This window comes from Astatotilapia calliptera, chromosome 5 (assembly GCF_900246225.1).
Source record: "Astatotilapia calliptera chromosome 5, fAstCal1.2, whole genome shotgun sequence".
In the NCBI taxonomy this organism is placed as follows: Eukaryota; Metazoa; Chordata; class Actinopteri; order Cichliformes; family Cichlidae; genus Astatotilapia; species Astatotilapia calliptera.
The window spans coordinates 36,707,704-36,724,993 of NC_039306.1; the positions used below are offsets into that span (position 1 = coordinate 36,707,704).

Below are 17,290 nucleotides of genomic sequence, written 5' to 3' on the forward strand. Positions count from 1 at the left end.
TAACAGTGGTGTGAAATGCTGTATACATTTCATCAGAGTGTGGTGGCCAGTGCTCTCTTTAGTGCTGATGTGTGTTGAGGGTGCATCCTGATGGACAAAAAAATCCAGCTCAGTGTTTGGAAGGAGACTTGACTCACTTAAGACTGTGGTGTATATGGACACATTGAACAAACTGAAAGAACAACGGCAAAAACTCTCTTCATAGCCTCCCAGCTGGGCGAAAGAGCAATGACAGAACATGTCATTGCTGATAGGATTTTCCTGAAGATCTGAGCAGTTCAGGAGGTTCCTTGTTCCCATGGCAATAAGAGTTGTAAAAACCTTCTGTGAGTCTAGAGTAGAACAAAGAATTAATTTATTTGGATAACCTGGTGTCTCTCATGTTTGGCCATGGTTTTGGCCAAAATTACAACAGGGAAACTGCATAGTGACAAATGTGAAACAAATAGATGGGAGTGTTCAGAACGAGACAGCAGGTAAGAATAGAGAACATTTATCGATGGCACTATCAATGCAAGTTTGTATTTCAGAAAGAAATCTCAGAAAAAAAAAACAACTCATGGAGTCAAAAAGGTTAGGGTGGTATCACTCATCCCCCATCACCAGTAAAAGTCACATTTGTCTTAAAAAAGAAATCCATTATGCAACAGTAACAGAATTAACAGACTCACTAATGATGATGAACATTGTGACTTTTGTGTTGTTTTGCTTAACTGGGGCCTGCATTAGTTCTCAGAGGTATTACCATGTCTAACTGTACAATTTCCATCTTATATTTTGGGATGCCATCTGCCAGTAGCACATTGATCAAGGTACTTATTTTAAATATATAAAGATATAAAAATAAGTATCCGATTCTATTAAATCAGAGTTTATTTTATTTTATTAATGGTTTTAACAGAAATGTCATTCCATGTCTTCTAGTAACATTCCATGTTACTAGAATAGAATAGACTAGGCTAGACTCGAATAGAATAGAATAGAATAGAATAGAATAGAATAGAATAGAGTGCCTTTTATTGTCACTATACACATGTAAAATGAGATACAGAGCATCTCCTACTCAGTGCAGACAAGAGTCGTGGAGTACTTATGAACTACTACGACTACAGCAAACATGTGGAGGTTTAATCATAACTCACTGATGATGATTTTAATTGAATTTATTGAGATACACAGTGGCTACTGGAAGCTGTGACAACATTAGATGACCTGTTCATAATTAGCCATGTGCTGTAGTGATGAGGTTGGGTATGGAAGTCAGTGCAGTATACCAGAGGACCTAAACACATTTCACGGTCAGTCCACAACCAAAGCAAGCCATGTGCTAAATAGTGCCAAATGATTTTGACCACCATGGCTAGCACCAGCACTGGATCCACTGCCTCCCGGTTTCTCTCCTTTGAATCTAAAAATGAATAGCAGCCATCAGTCATTGTCAGGGCCGTCTTTCTCCAGCCCAGACGGATGGGAGTGACTAATGTCACTGCATGTTACTGTCCAGCCCTCCCGCCTCCACTCTTGCTCACTCACATCAAACAGACCTGACAGGCCACCAGCTATGGACCAAAGGGGCACCTCAATGTCACCTTTTTAGATATTTGGGGGAGGTTGTGGGGGTGGGGACTTGTTGAGGGAACACAATCAGCTCCCAGCATCCCACTCTTTGTTTTGTTTGTTGACTGACAGCTGAGGTGCTTTCAATTGGCAGTAAAGAGGATGTTGCCTGACAAATCTCTCGATTGTTGGGTAGCTCACTATAACTTCTATTCATATCCATTTTAGTGGATTTATTTAAACACATCAAATTTAATTACATCTTTGAGAATATTCTGCTATTATGTGTGGGAAAGAACTGATTGCACTGGTTGTAGCCCATTTTTAGCAAGCAAAACATGTGCTGTTTATTTGAGATGTTGGGCTAAACAATACTTGTCCCAGTTATTATATTGAGGATAACAACTTCATCTCTTAGGATTGCTTTCCTGTAACAGAACATGAAATATCCTTTGTGTCTACAAACATGTTTGGAAGCTACATTAGAGTTATGTGTCTGTCAATAATGACTCTAAGTATTCTGTGTGCTAATGATTTTTATTGCTAGGGAGCATGCCTTAAATACAGTTGTGTGTATATGAAATTTCACTAAAAATATGCGAAATCATTGGAAGGACATTTTTTCCCTTCCTTCAGTATATACAAAGCTCAATATTCTTTTTATATAAAGAAGCTATAAAATTGCTTTGAAATAACTCAAATTTCTTTAAATAAGGGGTGTGCGTTCTTTTTTTTAACTACTGGATTTTACTTTACTAAAATGTGTTTTTTTTTCTTAGCAGGTTGTTGTTGGGCATACTCTACGGTGGCTTTTGTGTAAGCCTCCTGAGAACCAGCCTATTCATTTATGCCCTCTGTAATGCACATTTGGTTTTGGTCTATAAGTAATTTGACTCATTTGAAGTCCTGATGTACTAAATAGAGGACATTCTGGGCTCTCCATTGATGTCTCATGTGTTTGGTTGGCTTCTTTTAGCTACAAAGAGAAGGGAAATCACAAAAAAGTTCAATGGGAACATTCATTTTTCCTTGGTTCTCAGGAGGAAATATCATATTTATTACAAAGCAACAGCCACATGTTTAGTGTAGCATTCCAATTTTTCTTTTAAATTAATGACAAAATTGGTCAAATTTTATTTTGCAAAGTTGTGTTATAATCATTGACAGTATAAACATGGGTGGGTTTGAAAAATTAAGGTTTCAAAATGGTGCATTAATCATGACATGAAACTGCATGCTCAGTGGTTAACAACTTGTCAATCACCAGTCATCAGCCAGTGAGCGTGTGGTTTCATCTGTTTTTCTGCATCCAAAATGACACTGGTGGAAAAATCTTCTACATGAGACTACACAAAGACGTCAGTGACATCATGTCCATACTGTCAATTATAACGACATTTTTATCTAAAATTTGTTCTACTTTCAATATACCACTTTGATTTCAAAGAATCATTAATTAACCCCTCTACTTTGATGAGTAAAATAGATTATTGTGAGTCCTCATTCTTTGCTCATTCTCAGGTATTTAGTGTGACAGTTAAATGGGGCCACACTAGAGAGCTGGGGGCCACTGCCAATGCTGTGAAGAGGCATCAGAATGATGCCCTTTTTGTGTTTCTGACAAATGTAGAAAAGGCATTCACTGGGAAAATGATTATTATTACTTTCTCTTGTTGTAGTAAGTATAATCACAGCCAATATGGTGTTTAAGCTCATGTAAAGAGAGTTAATGCACAAATTTTGCCAATCATGCAAATTATGAATGACTGCATAACATGAATACGACACATGACATTTGCCTTTTTTATGTCTTTCTCTCTCTGTGTGCCGCATCGTCGAATGCATAATCTGGCATAAACAGATGCTGATCGAGCCCAGAAGCATGGCATGGACGAGTTTATTTCAGCTAACCCCTGTAACTTTGACCACGCCTCGCTGTTTGAGCTTGTCCAGCGCCTCACTCTGGACCACAGGCTTAATGACTCATATTCCTGCTTGGTAAGTAAATCAAAATCCAAAAAGAGTCTAAAACCTATAATTGATAGAAAAACCGGCAACAATGGTGGCTGTTGAGAGGGAAACAAAGAGAAACGATTGAGGTGTGCCAAATTTCACATGAAAAGTACTGAAAATCAGTGGTAACAGGTCTTATGGAGTGAACACAGGAATGCATTCTGTATCTTAGCAACCGTAGTGTCTTAATAATAAAAAGTCTTACTATCAGTAAAGATGTGGTTTAATATGCTCGCATGATACTATTGTTAAGTGCTATTACAGAGTGTTATAGCATATAAACATCACTTATTTCATCAGAGGAATCCGACAACAGTGTTTCTGTGTGTTACCAACAGGGCTGGTTTAGTCCTGGTCAGGTGTTTGTCTTGGATGAGTACTGTGCTCGTTATGGTGTTCGAGGCTGCCATCGCCATCTATGTTACCTGAGCGATCTGCTGGAGAGGGCAGAGAATGGAGCCATGATTGATCCCACACTGCTGCACTACAGCTTCGCCTTCTGTGCATCCCATGTCCATGGAAACAGGTAAATATCAACTCCTGTCTCCTTTATTTGCCCCAAATGCTCCAGTCCTCCTTTGTCAATGCAGAAATCACTGAAACTCTGAATAACTGAACTCTGAACTGAACAGTTAACCCTCTCAGGCTCAAATTAAACTTTTTGTTGCTAATGCACAACCAAGTCCTGCAGTGGTACTTCTGAGTAAAACAAACTCATCAAATATGTATGTGGGGTAATCAGGTTGTTAGTTTTCAACTGTTGCAAATCGGCAACGCCTGCCTCGAGAGGATTAACTAATAATTAAAACTGGAACAGGAGCAGACCACATATATGTGGATATGTAATATGTAACTTTGGGTTTGATTTGGTTGCAGCGGCTGATTTTAGTTTGATTTTGCATGTTGTTTTCATGCTCACTCTTCCATTTTTTTTTCTTTTTTTTGTGCTTTGTATAACCTTCTTGCCTTATTCACACTGTGACTTACCCTTCCTGCACAGACCCTAAAACCTGCACAGACCAGTGTGTTTGGCACTTACCAGTATCTTGTAACCTTTTTACCCTTTATCCCTGAGATCCTTTCCCAAACTGCTAAAAGAAACTGAAAACCACAGAGTTCATGATAAAAAAAAGACTTTGGCTGTATGGTAAGATTTCCACAAAACATTTTTCTAACCAAAGGTTTCGATAACTGAGGTGTTCAACTCATCACTCAGCAGATAACGTACTGAAGAATCAAACGAGAGGTATACAGTAACCTATTCCCATCATATCACTAAAGGAGTATCACAGCTTCACATCCAGCTTTGTTAGCTGTTGATAACTGACTGACCCTAGAGCCAGTGTAGGTGTGGCTAAATGTTTCTGCCATTGAAAAGAAAGATCATCAGCACAGACAAAAAAAGGCTTATCAAAGGTAAACTTTAAATCTGAATCCAGCCTGAGACTTTCTGCGTGTTTGTCTGTTGGAAGATTGCCGTCAGTTTTACTCTAAGGAACAATTCTTTTGCAACTTGTAGACGAAACAGCCCTTTACTACAGTTTTTGTCAGTTTTGTCAGGTTGGGTGGGTCCGATTCCTGCCCTATCAGAGGTTTCCTTTTAAACTTTTTCTACCCCTCTTTTTACTGATTGTTCCTCAAAAGGAAACATTTGGTGTCTCCCCATAATAGCATATATCTTGTCCATCACTACTGACATAACTCACTACTACCTGATATAATTTGCATTTTATCAAATTAACCCATTATCTAAAATGTCATTACAACAGTTCCAGGAACTATTCAGTATGAGTGATGTGTTTTTCTAGATGATCTGAGCCAGGTGTGCTTGTGCTGAGATGTCAGCCTATGGAACAAACTTTACATTACATAATCATCCCAGTTCTGCTGTGACAAATTAAAGGCAAATCCTGAATACTTGATCCCTACACAAAGTTGCAAAGTTTGGGTCCGTTTGTCCCTTCTGAGGGAATGCTCACTGAAAATCAGGGCTCTTTATTGATTATAATAGAACTGTGTTGCATGCAAATCCATATAGTGCTAACCAGCGGTCATTAGGATATTTCCTCAGTGAATGGCAAAAATCAAGCAGGAACTTAAAGGAGTAAAGAACAACTCAGCCAAATATTAAAAACTATTTAAAATGATGTTGGTGTGTAAATGGTCTGTATTTGTAAAGCGCTTTACTTAGTCCCTAAGACCCCAAAGTGCTTTACACCACATTCAGTCATCCACACACTGGTGATGGCAGCTACGTTGTAGCCACAGCCACCCTGGGGCGCACTGACAGAGGCGAGGCTGCCGGACACTGGCGCCACCGGGCCCTCTGACCACCACCAGTAGGCAACGAGTGAAGTGTCTTGCCCAAGGACGCAACGACCGAGACTGTCCAAGCCGGGGCTCGAACCGGCAACCTTCTGATTACATGATGAACTGCCAACTCTTGAGCCACGATCGCCCCTTATAGAAGTAGCGTCTGAAAGAAGCTTTAAGTCCTCAGTAGTTAATGTTCTTTTTTCTTTAAAAGTCTTGAATTACAGTTAGTACTTAAAGCACACCTTGATTAGTTCATTCAGAATCAACAAATTACATTTTCCATATACTAATGGACGTGATGGTTTGGAGTGTGAAATCTGTGTGTGTGATGTTGACACCAGCAAATAAACAATTTTCACAGAGTGGGATATAAAACTTGTGGCTGTGCTTTTCAGTCGGATCAAACTGTGTCCTCTGTTGAAGGTTGTTTGGCTATGACTGATGAGTTCCCTGCATGTTATTCCACTAGCCTGTTATCTAAGTTGCACTATTTACCTCTTGTCTAATCTGCTGTGATGTGATCAGCCATCATATCTGTCAACATCACAGTCAGCTGTCGGCAGCTGAAGCCAAACAAAGATAGACGAGGGCCACTCCAGCATTGAGGGCAAAGGTCAGGGAGGGCTGTCTGTCAGTGCCCCCACCTCCAACCTGCATCATTTCTCCAACTAACCCTCCTGTATGTATCCATCCATCTATCAATCTTTTCATCTATCTGTGACAAATAGTGACGGAGGACTGAGGCCTTTTTTGATCACTATGGACAGATGGATAGCAGTCACTCTAACAGAAAGAGAGGGAAAGAACAGGGGGAAATATGACCAGCTAGAATTTTTGGAATTAGAAATGATAGGCTCATGCACTTTATTTAGTATCATAACAGACTTTACACATAGAAAAATGTTTGTGCAGGTGAATAAATATCTAAAAAAAGAGTAGAATTTTTTTTAAAATCCAAAAATAATTATATCTTTATGTAGTCCCGTCCACAGACACGAGGCAGAGACCTAATCTGCCAGTCCAGCCATCGTGCCTGGAGGTTGAGTCATGACATGTTGACAGGTTGTCATGTGTTATGGCTGAATGTCTCTGCAGCCATAGCTGCTGCATGTGCCCATATGCACACACCTCATCCTAGGCCAGACCAACCCTCCCCTCCCCCCAACACATAAATACCACACCACCGCTACTGCCTTCTAATAGCCTGCCAGCCTGGAGGTGTTGGTGCATCAAGTTAGACGCAACTGCCCGGTCACCTGCTAAAGAGTCAGGATTTGACTTCTGTAGAACTAAATGTCAACTCCATTCAGCTCCAGTGAAATGTCTTTAAAACAGATAAATAATATTTCAGCTGCAGTTGATTTTGTATTTGTGTTTAATTGGTACATTTGAAAGAAAACTGAACATTATTGCAGTTATTTTCACACAGCTGTTTTCACAGAAACATCTGGCATCTTTTTCAATGACATCAATGTCACTTTGTACTGTCAAACCTGACAATGCAAAATAATATTTTACTTTTCTTTTTTGAGTTTAAGTTCTATTATATAAATAATCAGTCTTTGTGTAGCACTGTATAGAAATGTTTACTAGTAAATACTAATCTAGATAGTGTGTATTCAGAGACATGCAAAGGTGTATTGAGATGTTTTGCATATTTATTTTAGATAAAGAGATTTTTTGGTAGAAAAAAATGTACTCCATGTAACATATATAAAAACAGAATGTAATGATTTGCAAATCTTATAAAGTCCTGTTGTTTTCACAATAGAACCTAGAAAAAAGTGAAACTGAATATAGAAACTGAAATATTTTACTGTTTCATGAACAGTGTTGGTCAAGTTACTTGAAAAAAGTAATCAGTAATTAATTACTGATTACTTCCCAAAAAAAGTAATCCCGTTACTTTACTGATTACTTATTTTCAAAAGTAATTAATTACTTAGTTACTTAGTTACTTTGTTACCTTTTTAAAAACACGATTTACAACCTGAAGAGGTGATAAAGCGATAGATCTTTCAGCCCAATTCTACTTTTTCTGCATAATCCATCATACAAAATGTAATCAAATGGAAAAGTCTCTTTTTAAAACTTGTTTTATTAGTTTTAATCTTTTAACTTTATGCATCAAGCAAAAATTTAATTATATGCAACATTCTCTGACTTGAATAAATTAGTTTAACATTTAAACCTATTTTTTGCACATTCCAGCTCATAAAATAAAATATTTTTTGTGTTTACACTCACTCTTTCAAATAGATGCAAGTAAAACACAGCAGAAAATAAATAAAGTCAAAGACTCAGCGGTCCTGTTGCTCTATTTTCACCTATTAAGCAACACTGGGGTAGGCGGAGGTTTACCCTGGTGCAGGTGTGCCGCGGTCAGTTGAAGAATCCGCGAGTTTCTCTGTGAGTTTCCCATTACGTCGTAGCTACTCGGTGCTTGTTTGGAAGTTTAGGAGTTTTTTTCGCTGTAAAAAGAAGTTTTCTTCCCACGCACAACGGACACTAATGTTTTTGTCACTTTTTATGGAATCAAACTCAAAGTACGGTCAGTGCTTCCACACTTTAAACACTGCACGCTCATACTCTCTCCCACAATCGATATGTGATCCATTGTTGATCTGCACACAGCTGTTGTCACGAACGTCGCACTCGCTTACGTCAGTGTCGTGAGACATTCTCGCAAAAAATCACGGTTTTAGTAACGCAGCGTTCCTACGGGAAAGTAACGGTAATCTAATTACCGTTTTTGCAATAGTAATCCCTTACTTTACTCGTTACTCGAAAAAAGTAATCAGATTACAGTAACGCGTTTGTAACGCGTTACTGCCCATCTCTGTTCATGAAACATATTAGCTACTTTTGAATTTGATGGCAGCAACACATATCAAAACATGTGGGACGGGGCAACAAAAGGCTGGAAAAGTAAGTACTACCAAAAAGATATAACTGAAGGAACATCAAGTATTTGGGTCATTAGGAGAAAAGATAACTGTGTCTACAAAATCACCGGACAATTTCAGAATAATGTTCATCAATGCAACATTAAAAAGAATTTGAATATCATATTAGCAATGCTTTATAATATTATCAAATGAAATTACTGTGCACAAAGAACAAGGACAAGCATCAATTAGTATAGATGATCGTGATCTTTGAGCTGCACTACATTAAAATAGATATGATTCTGTGAAGGAAATCACTGCATGGGCACAGGAACACTTCCAGAAATCACTGTGTGAACACAGTTTGGTGGAACAGCAATGTTCTCTCCAAAGGTATAATTTCCACTCAGAACTCAGTTTCTTAGATTTTGTAAAAACGAGTTTGAAGGGAAAATGGCAAATTTGCTCCATGGTGGTCTGGATGTGGTGGTGACTGCACAGAAAAACAGATGTGAAACTGCTGCCAACTTTCTGTCTGTCACAGAAGGCTTATTTGCTTGTTGTCTTCATCATAGCTGTGAGATCATCAGGTCAAGCAAACATGAGGAAGCTGCCAAGGAATGATATGTGGCTGAAAGAGAGAACACATGAAAGCCCTTCAGGACCTAATTAGTGTGAAATTTCCTTCTTTTATTTTCTGTCACAGTAAAGAAGTTGAGGTGCTTCTCATCAGTGAATTTTAGCCGTGATAATTCCTCTCCTGTTTTGGTTTTAGACTTTTACACTTGCACACAGCAAAATTAAGCACCAGTCGCATAACAAAGGAAAACAGTAAGCTTAGCACTCACACGGAAATTCACCACTAGGACCAAAGCTTTCATTAGCTGGTATTTTATTTATTTCTTTATTTCAATTTCAATGACACATTTATTATGATGCTTTAATTACTACTTGTTGTTCTTTCCAGCCCACCAAAATTGTAACTGTCTTTTTCAGACAATGCTCAGTAATATTAACTCTTGGGAGATAAACCAATGATGAGGTCAAAGCAACAAAGACACCATGCAGTCATCTCCTCATCAGTGTCATGCTTTCCACTAACAGAGCCCTACAGGTGACTGCAGCACACTGCTAGTGTCTGTTCAAATGTCCATAAAACCAAAGGGGAGCTTGGATGAGACGCGAACTGCTGAGCAACTTGATAATCCTTTAATCTAACACGGCACTCACGAAGTAGTGTAGCAAGTACCCCCCACCTCCCTCTAACACACAGTTTCTTGCTGTCTGTTGAAAGACGTGTCAAATGGAAGTTTGAGAAAGAGGGAGAGCGAGGAAGAGTGTCATGTCTCCTGCTTCTCAACATGCTGTCATGGCTCCAGTCCAGCGCCTCTTCTGTCACATGCACTCTGCTCACACTCTACCCAGACCCAACCATGTCACAAACGATAAACTCTCTCTCTCTCTCTCTCACTCACACACACACACACACACACACGCACACACACGCACACACACGCACACACACGCACACTCACACACACACACACACACACGCACACACACGCACACACACACACACACACACACACACGCACACACACACACGCACACACACGCACACACATGCACGTACGCACGCACACGCACACACACACACACACACACACGTAAAGCTGTTTATATCTTATATATTAATATATGAAGAATAGAGCATAATAGTCCTGTGCACAGTCTTTCATGTTATTTCAATCTTTCCATTTTGCATAATTCTTAACTAAAGTAACTAAAGCTTGTTTTCTCATGACGCAGTCTCATATCATTGGCATCAGTCGCTGGTGAGGTCTGGGCACTCTGCCAAGAAATGACGGGTAATTTTCTCCTGTCAACGTGGGTGCGATACATGGTGGACAACCCACAGCATCTATGGAAATAGATTTTTTTTCTAGTTTATGAAAATCTAAAATGGTGAAAATATCTACTTATTTCTCCAGACTTTTACATAAGAAGTATACATGATGTGTGAAATAAGAATGTGTTTTTATCATGATTTGCATTGTTCTAGATTTAGAGTGAAGATCAGCTTTTACCTCTGAAACAAATTTACTGACAAACAAGATGAGTTTCTGTGAAAATTTAACATTTACTCAAGAATTAGCAGTTTTATCAGCAACTCGAGTAAAACAAGTACTTAAAAGTACTCAAGTAAAAAAAAAAATCTATTTGACAAGTAGGTTGGTTTCACACATAAGGTTGAGTATAGTATAAGATTAAAATGCACATTTGGGCTGTCATAACTCATAGCAGCATGCAAAGACTTTTAATATTAGTTATTGTTTTAAACGGAGCCCAGTGGAAAATAAATATTTAGAGCTACTCTAAGACTAAATTAGAACCTAAATTAATCTTCCAAGGGATTAACTTTTGGTTATCAGTGTGTCTTAGGAAGTGTATATTTCAGCCAACCCCAGCAGGGGTGGGATCGATAGCTGAATACATAAATAAATAAATAAATAATGCATTAGTCTTCTTAAAAGTAATGCGGTACATTTTTTTTAAATTATTCACTAGATAGTAATTTGTTACTTATCCACATACAGTGTTTACATATAACCTAAAAACTGAATATACTGAGCAAAGCTGTTCGGTGTAGCTGGAAACTTCTTTAACTCAAGTGGTTTTTGTTGGCATTGTCGAGATTCTTCTACGTCGTACATGTGCAAGTGTATTCTGACTGTTTAGCTATATCAAGGAGCCTGTTCATGTGCATTTCTGGATTAAGGAGAGTCTGGTCCTCTGCACCTCAACACATACCTGAGGTTCTGGTATGGGGCCTCAGACCTCCTTTAGCATGCTCAGATACTAGGGGAAGAACTCCAGAGAACATCAGAAATTGTCTGGCTGGGTATTTCTCCTACCTTCTCCACCGGTGGAGGGAACTTAACTTAAAGCAGGGTCCTGCAGTGTAGTCAGTGATTCATTGTCAGCTTGAACTTCCCAGACGCAACCCCATCATTTGGGATTCTGTCGACAAGGGCTGAACGGTCAACTGCCACTGAACTGTCAACCAGGTAACCCAGTGTTGCAGCTAAGCACTGTCCTCCTTGTGCTTCAGCAGTTCCTGCAGTGACTCATGCCATCATGAGGACACAGAGTGCAGTCACAGTAGCCCTAAAGCGCTTGATATAACTTGTGTCATTCACCCGTTCACCCAAGCATTTTTTCTAAGATTTTTGTACCTCAGTCCTTTTTTTCTAACATTCACACACATTCATTTGCTGATGGATACATCAGAGAGCAAGTACAATCTGAGGATAGAAGACGCACTTCCAAACAGGGAGAGAGTGCCCTGATGTAGAATGGGGAAGAGTGGTGGTTGATAGCCCAGAGATGCCTAAAACAGAGCCTGTAGCAGAGGAGGTGAGTGAATTCTGGGTGTATTCAACCTAGGACAGTTGAGAGGACCAGATGGAGGGGTTTTGAGGAGTGATGCAGCCGAGGGAGATCTCAATCTCCTGGTTGAGCCTTTCAGTTTGTCCATTTGTCTGTTGGTGTTGGCCCCGAGGGCATTGCAAAATGCCTTCCAAGCTTGGGCGATGAACTGGGATTCTGTGTAACTTAAAAACATGAACAGCAAGTAGTTTGGCTATGTCTGAGGCCATGGGTAATTTCTCAAGGACTAGAAATTGAGCTGCTGTAGAGAATCTAAGAACCCATTCACACACATTCCAAGTGTGTGAATGTGTGTGTGAATGGGTGGATGACAGGTTGTGTAAAGCGCTTTGGGGTCCTTAGGGACTAGAAAAGCTCTATACAAAATACAAGCCATTTACAGGCCAATCTATCAATGGTAGATAAGGTTACTGTCACACCGGGCTGTTAACCCACTCTAGGTCATGTGTCTCATTACATGAGCCAATGTGTAAAAAAAAGGTGTGGGTCATTATCAACACTGAGTACTGCTTTTATTTCTGGCACAGATGGCACATGCCACTACATAGTCCTTGACATACCTCCATGATGACCAAGCAGAAGTAACGTTTGAAAAGAGAAATGGGTGGCCAGTGTAAGTCCAGTGGATCACAACAGAATGGTCAGTGATGGAATCCTATCGGTAGTTAGGGGGACCTAAGGATCATGTTCATCCTGCACAGCTTGATGGCTCATTTTCTACAAATCCCATTTCAGTGATCCAACAGTACATGAAGCATGAAGTATGGAGAATTCATTCAGGGTCCAGCAGGCTGGTGTCATCCAAGTACTCGTTAGAGAGTGCGTCCGTTTTGACATTCCTTGACTCTGAGTGATAGAACATTAAAATTGAAATGTCAGGAAAAATGGAGACCAGTGGGCTGGATGAGCATTTAACCTTTTAGCACTTTTAAGGTAATTGAGGTTCTTGTGATTTGTTCAGATAACAAAAGTCTGCTCGGCCTCCTCCAGCCAGTGGCATCACACCTCCAGTGATGCTCTACATCATAATTGAGTACAGTGGGGATCAGCTACCAGAAGGAGAAGGTACGGGGTTGCAGGTTACCTTGGAGGCCTGACCACTGCGAGAGAACTGCCCCCACCCTGGAGTCAGACACATCTACCTCAATGATGAACTGGAGCTTGGTATCTGGTTGCATGAGGACTGGTGCTGAGGTGAACAGTTCCTTTAATTAAGTGAAGGCTGCTGCAGCTTCTGAGTAACAAACAAAGGGCACTTTAGGCGAAGTGAGATGTGTGAGAGGTGTAGCTACCTGACTGTAGTTGCGGATGAAGCATCAATAAAATGAAAAGCAGAGGAAATGCTGTACCAGCTTCTGAGATGGAAGGAAGAAAGGTCTCTCAACACATCATTTACCAGAGCTTGAAAGACAGCGCATGCATTTGTTAATCCAAAGGGTATGACCAGGTATAAAGTGTCCAATATGTGTCAAAGGCTTCCACTCGTCACCCTTCCAGATGCGTATTAAGTGGTAGACGTTACGGAGATTGAGTTCAGTGAAATCAGTGACCCCCGGGAGGGGCTTAAAAGCAGAAGTGATTGGGGGCAGTGGATATTTGTTCTTGAAGGTTATTTGAGTCCACGATAGTCTATGCATTTGTCTTTCTTAATAACAAACAAATAAACAGCACCTACAAGGGAGGAAGACGGACAGATGATTCAAGCGGCCAAAGATTGTATTTTTCCATCACTTCCTTCCCATGCCGCGACAGGTTGTAAAGGCAACTGAAGGGAAGATTGATGGTGCAGTCATAGGTTCTGTGCAAAGACAGAGATAGGGCTTTATCTTTAGTGAACACTTCCTGTAAATTGTGGTATTCTCTGGCACAGCTGAAAGATCGGGAGGAGTTGTGTGAGCTGAATCAAACTTCAGAAACTAGTCCAACTTACTGCCGGCAATATGAACCAAGCCCGCGCTATGGTTGTACAGGGAGTGAACGGCCAACAGCCAGACACTCCATACTCCCAAAGCATCGCCCACATGATACTTTGAGGGTTGAGATTGAATGCCTTGCCCACAAAATGAAGTAAAAAGTTAAGCAAAAAAGTACACTGGTTTGGCAAACTTCCACACACCCTTGAATATCCCCAAGGTGATGGTCTAGTGTCCCACAACCAGGAGGAAAACTGCATTGTTCCACCTAAATCCAAAGTTCAGCTAATGGACAGACTGTCCTCTCCAGTACCCTAGCATAGATTTTCTGAGGAGTGTAATGCCCTAATAATTGGATCACTCCCTCACCCCTTTTAAACAAGGGAACCATCACCCCAGTCTGCCAATCCAGAGGCAATGCCCGAGACCTCAACCACCACAATGGTAGTGGGATGCTTTGTGAATACAGCACTGCTTCCCCCTCCTGACTCCTCTAATTGTTTGCTAGAATTGCTCTGAGGCAAACCGAAAGCCTTAATCCATGGTCTCACCAAACTCTTCCCACACAGTTTTTTGCATCAACCACTGCCTGAGCTTCACTCTCCTTGGCTTAGCAGTCAGCTGCAACTGGAGACCAAGTCCGATCTTTACCATCTGGTTCTCAGATTATTCCCACACCAAGAACGAACTACCCTGCAGCCACAACTCCCTGGGGCAGGCTCAGCAATGGAGATGCAGAACATGGTTCACTCAGCATCAGTATCTGCAGAGCACCCTTAATAATCTAATCGAAGCTCTGCCAGAGGTGGGAATTGAAGATGTCGTGGAATGGTGCCTCTGCCAGCTCATTATACATTTGGATGCACCAGGTATGCCCAGCATCTTCCCCAACCACCAGATCCAACAGTTGACAGTTCAGCATCTCTCTTTAACTGCATGTCCAAGACATATAGCCGTAGATCTGATGATATGATTACAAAATCAATCATCAACCGCTGTGTCCTGGTGTGTACCAGAGTGCACTCTCCAGCACCCTACCCAGTGAATCCAACAAGGCTGACACACGGGTACAGATGACAGTCAGGACCTAAGGTTCCCCCTAAGGTGCAGGCAAGCAACCCCTCATCCACTGGTGAAAACTTCAACATACAGGCAGCAAACTGGGAGGATACAAGTATACCCACCCCTGCTTGCTCATTTAGGGCAATTCCATAATCAAACAGAATCAGTCAATGTGCTGCTAGGCAGAAGCAGGACTCGGGTGTGGACTCTCTTCAAATTAAAAAGTAAATTTATTTACTAGTGGTGCAACTACACTACCGCCCAAAGATTTTACAACAATCTTTCCAGTCATTTATTGCAATTCAAGTCATTCAAGTCCAATGAATAGCTTGAAATGGTACAAAGGTAAGTGTTGAACTGCCAGAGGTTAAAAAAAAAGGTAAGTTTACCCAAAATTGAAAAATAATGAACATTTCATAATTATAAGAAAAGGGCTTTTTCGGTGAACACAAAATAGGTTAATAATTTAAAGCTGTCCTGCAGGTTGATCAAGCCTTGAAAGCTGCTGTTACTAATGCCTATGGGTGTTTAAATTTTTCTGGATTACTTACAACCCCCTGTCTGCATAAATGCAGTGATGGAACACACTGTGATACCATACCTTAGTGAGCATCAGTTGAACAGTATTGCACTGCAGAAAGTAGTGTGTTGCTACAAAATGGTGAGAAAAAAGGAAATTAACAATAGAAGAGAGACAGATAATCACAACACTTAAAAATTTACCTCTTTTCTATACAGAAATTGCAAGAAAATGTCAAGGAAAGCAGAAGCAGAAAGAATACTGAAACTATAATTCACGTATAATGACGTTACTTTCTATAACACACACACACTCACACGCACACATATGCATGTACACTGACACAGACCTACACTCACCCCCACCCCCTCCAAATGCCTTCGAAGCTTATGTCTTCTATGTCGTGACATGTGCTGATTCATGTGCTGAGGTGCTTTTTTCTGTTCTCAAACTGATCTCCCGGTTGGAGCTCAGTCTGGGGGGAGTTATTTTTTCTCCTCGTCTTTCCTCATGTTGTGCATTTTCCATTGTTATACCCCTCTGACCTGTCTTCCCCATGTGATGTTGTAATGAATGTATGGTCGGAAGGGTAAGATGGCACTGGCAAAGGTCAGCAGCCTTAACCCAACAAATTTCCCATGCTTGGGACTAATAAAGGTTATCTTATCTCATCTTAACCAGTAATTTGAGGTTGTTGAGGAAACACTTTTAGTTAATAACATAATAGGTGAATAATGTGGTCATGGATTCACCAAGTGCTTTGCCGACTAATAAAGTGTTACCACAAAAACAAATGTTTTGTTTATGTGAATCTGCATGTTGAATACTTTGTATGAATTTTGCATATTTAAATAATTTAATTAATCTGAAATATAATTAAACCATCTCAGCGTGCATGCCTCCACTTACAATGCCTCCTTCAGTTATAGGCACAACTACTTGATCCTGGTTTGCTGTTGGATGCTTCATAATGTCTCCTATATGTAAGACATTATGAAGGCTCTACAAAGAAATGTTGGCCCACCCCATGTGCTGTGAGAGCCTGTAACTCATTCTCCAGGGGGCAAACTGAAACTTTTTTCAGATTATGTTGGTGCCACCAGCACGGTGGCACGGTGGTTAGCACTGTTGCCGCACAGCAAGAGGGTCCTGAGTTCAATTCCACCATCAGGCCGGGGTCTTTCTGTGTGGAGTTTGCATGTTTTCCCTGGGTACTCCGGCTTCCTCCCACAGTCCAAATCTAAATTGCCCATAAGTGTGAATCTGTGAGTGAATGTGAGTCTGTGTCTCTGCGTGTTGGCCCTACGACAGACTGGCGACCTGTCCAGGGTGTACCCTGCCTCTTGCCCTATGACAAGCTGGGATAGGCTCCAGCGCCCCCCACGACCCTGGAAAGGACAAGAGGAAGCGAATGGATGGATGTTATATGGAGTGACCCTGATAAGAAAATTTTAATTTTAATTTACTGATTAATTCCAGTTTCAACACCACAGTTTTAATAAAGAACAGAAGATATGCATTTTACATTTCAATTAATAAAAGTAAGTAATATTGCCATTTCCTTTATTAAA

The 17,290-nt window shown here is 40.5% G+C and overlaps 1 protein-coding gene across 8 annotated transcripts in view; it reads left to right on the forward strand.

The window, feature by feature from the left end:
- LOC113023063 (calcium-dependent secretion activator 1) overlaps positions 1–17,290 on the forward strand; it is a 361,073-nt gene that overhangs the window by 205,071 nt on the left and 138,712 nt on the right. For all 8 annotated transcript variants that reach the window (XR_003272492.1, XM_026169138.1, XM_026169133.1 and 5 more), the window contains 2 exons: positions 3,419–3,555; positions 3,909–4,096. Coding sequence is in view for 7 of the 8 variants with exons in the window: in XM_026169138.1 (XP_026024923.1) it covers positions 3,419–3,555; positions 3,909–4,096 (325 nt within the window). In the remaining variant the exon portion in view is untranslated. The remainder of the gene's footprint in view (positions 1–3,418; positions 3,556–3,908; positions 4,097–17,290) is intronic.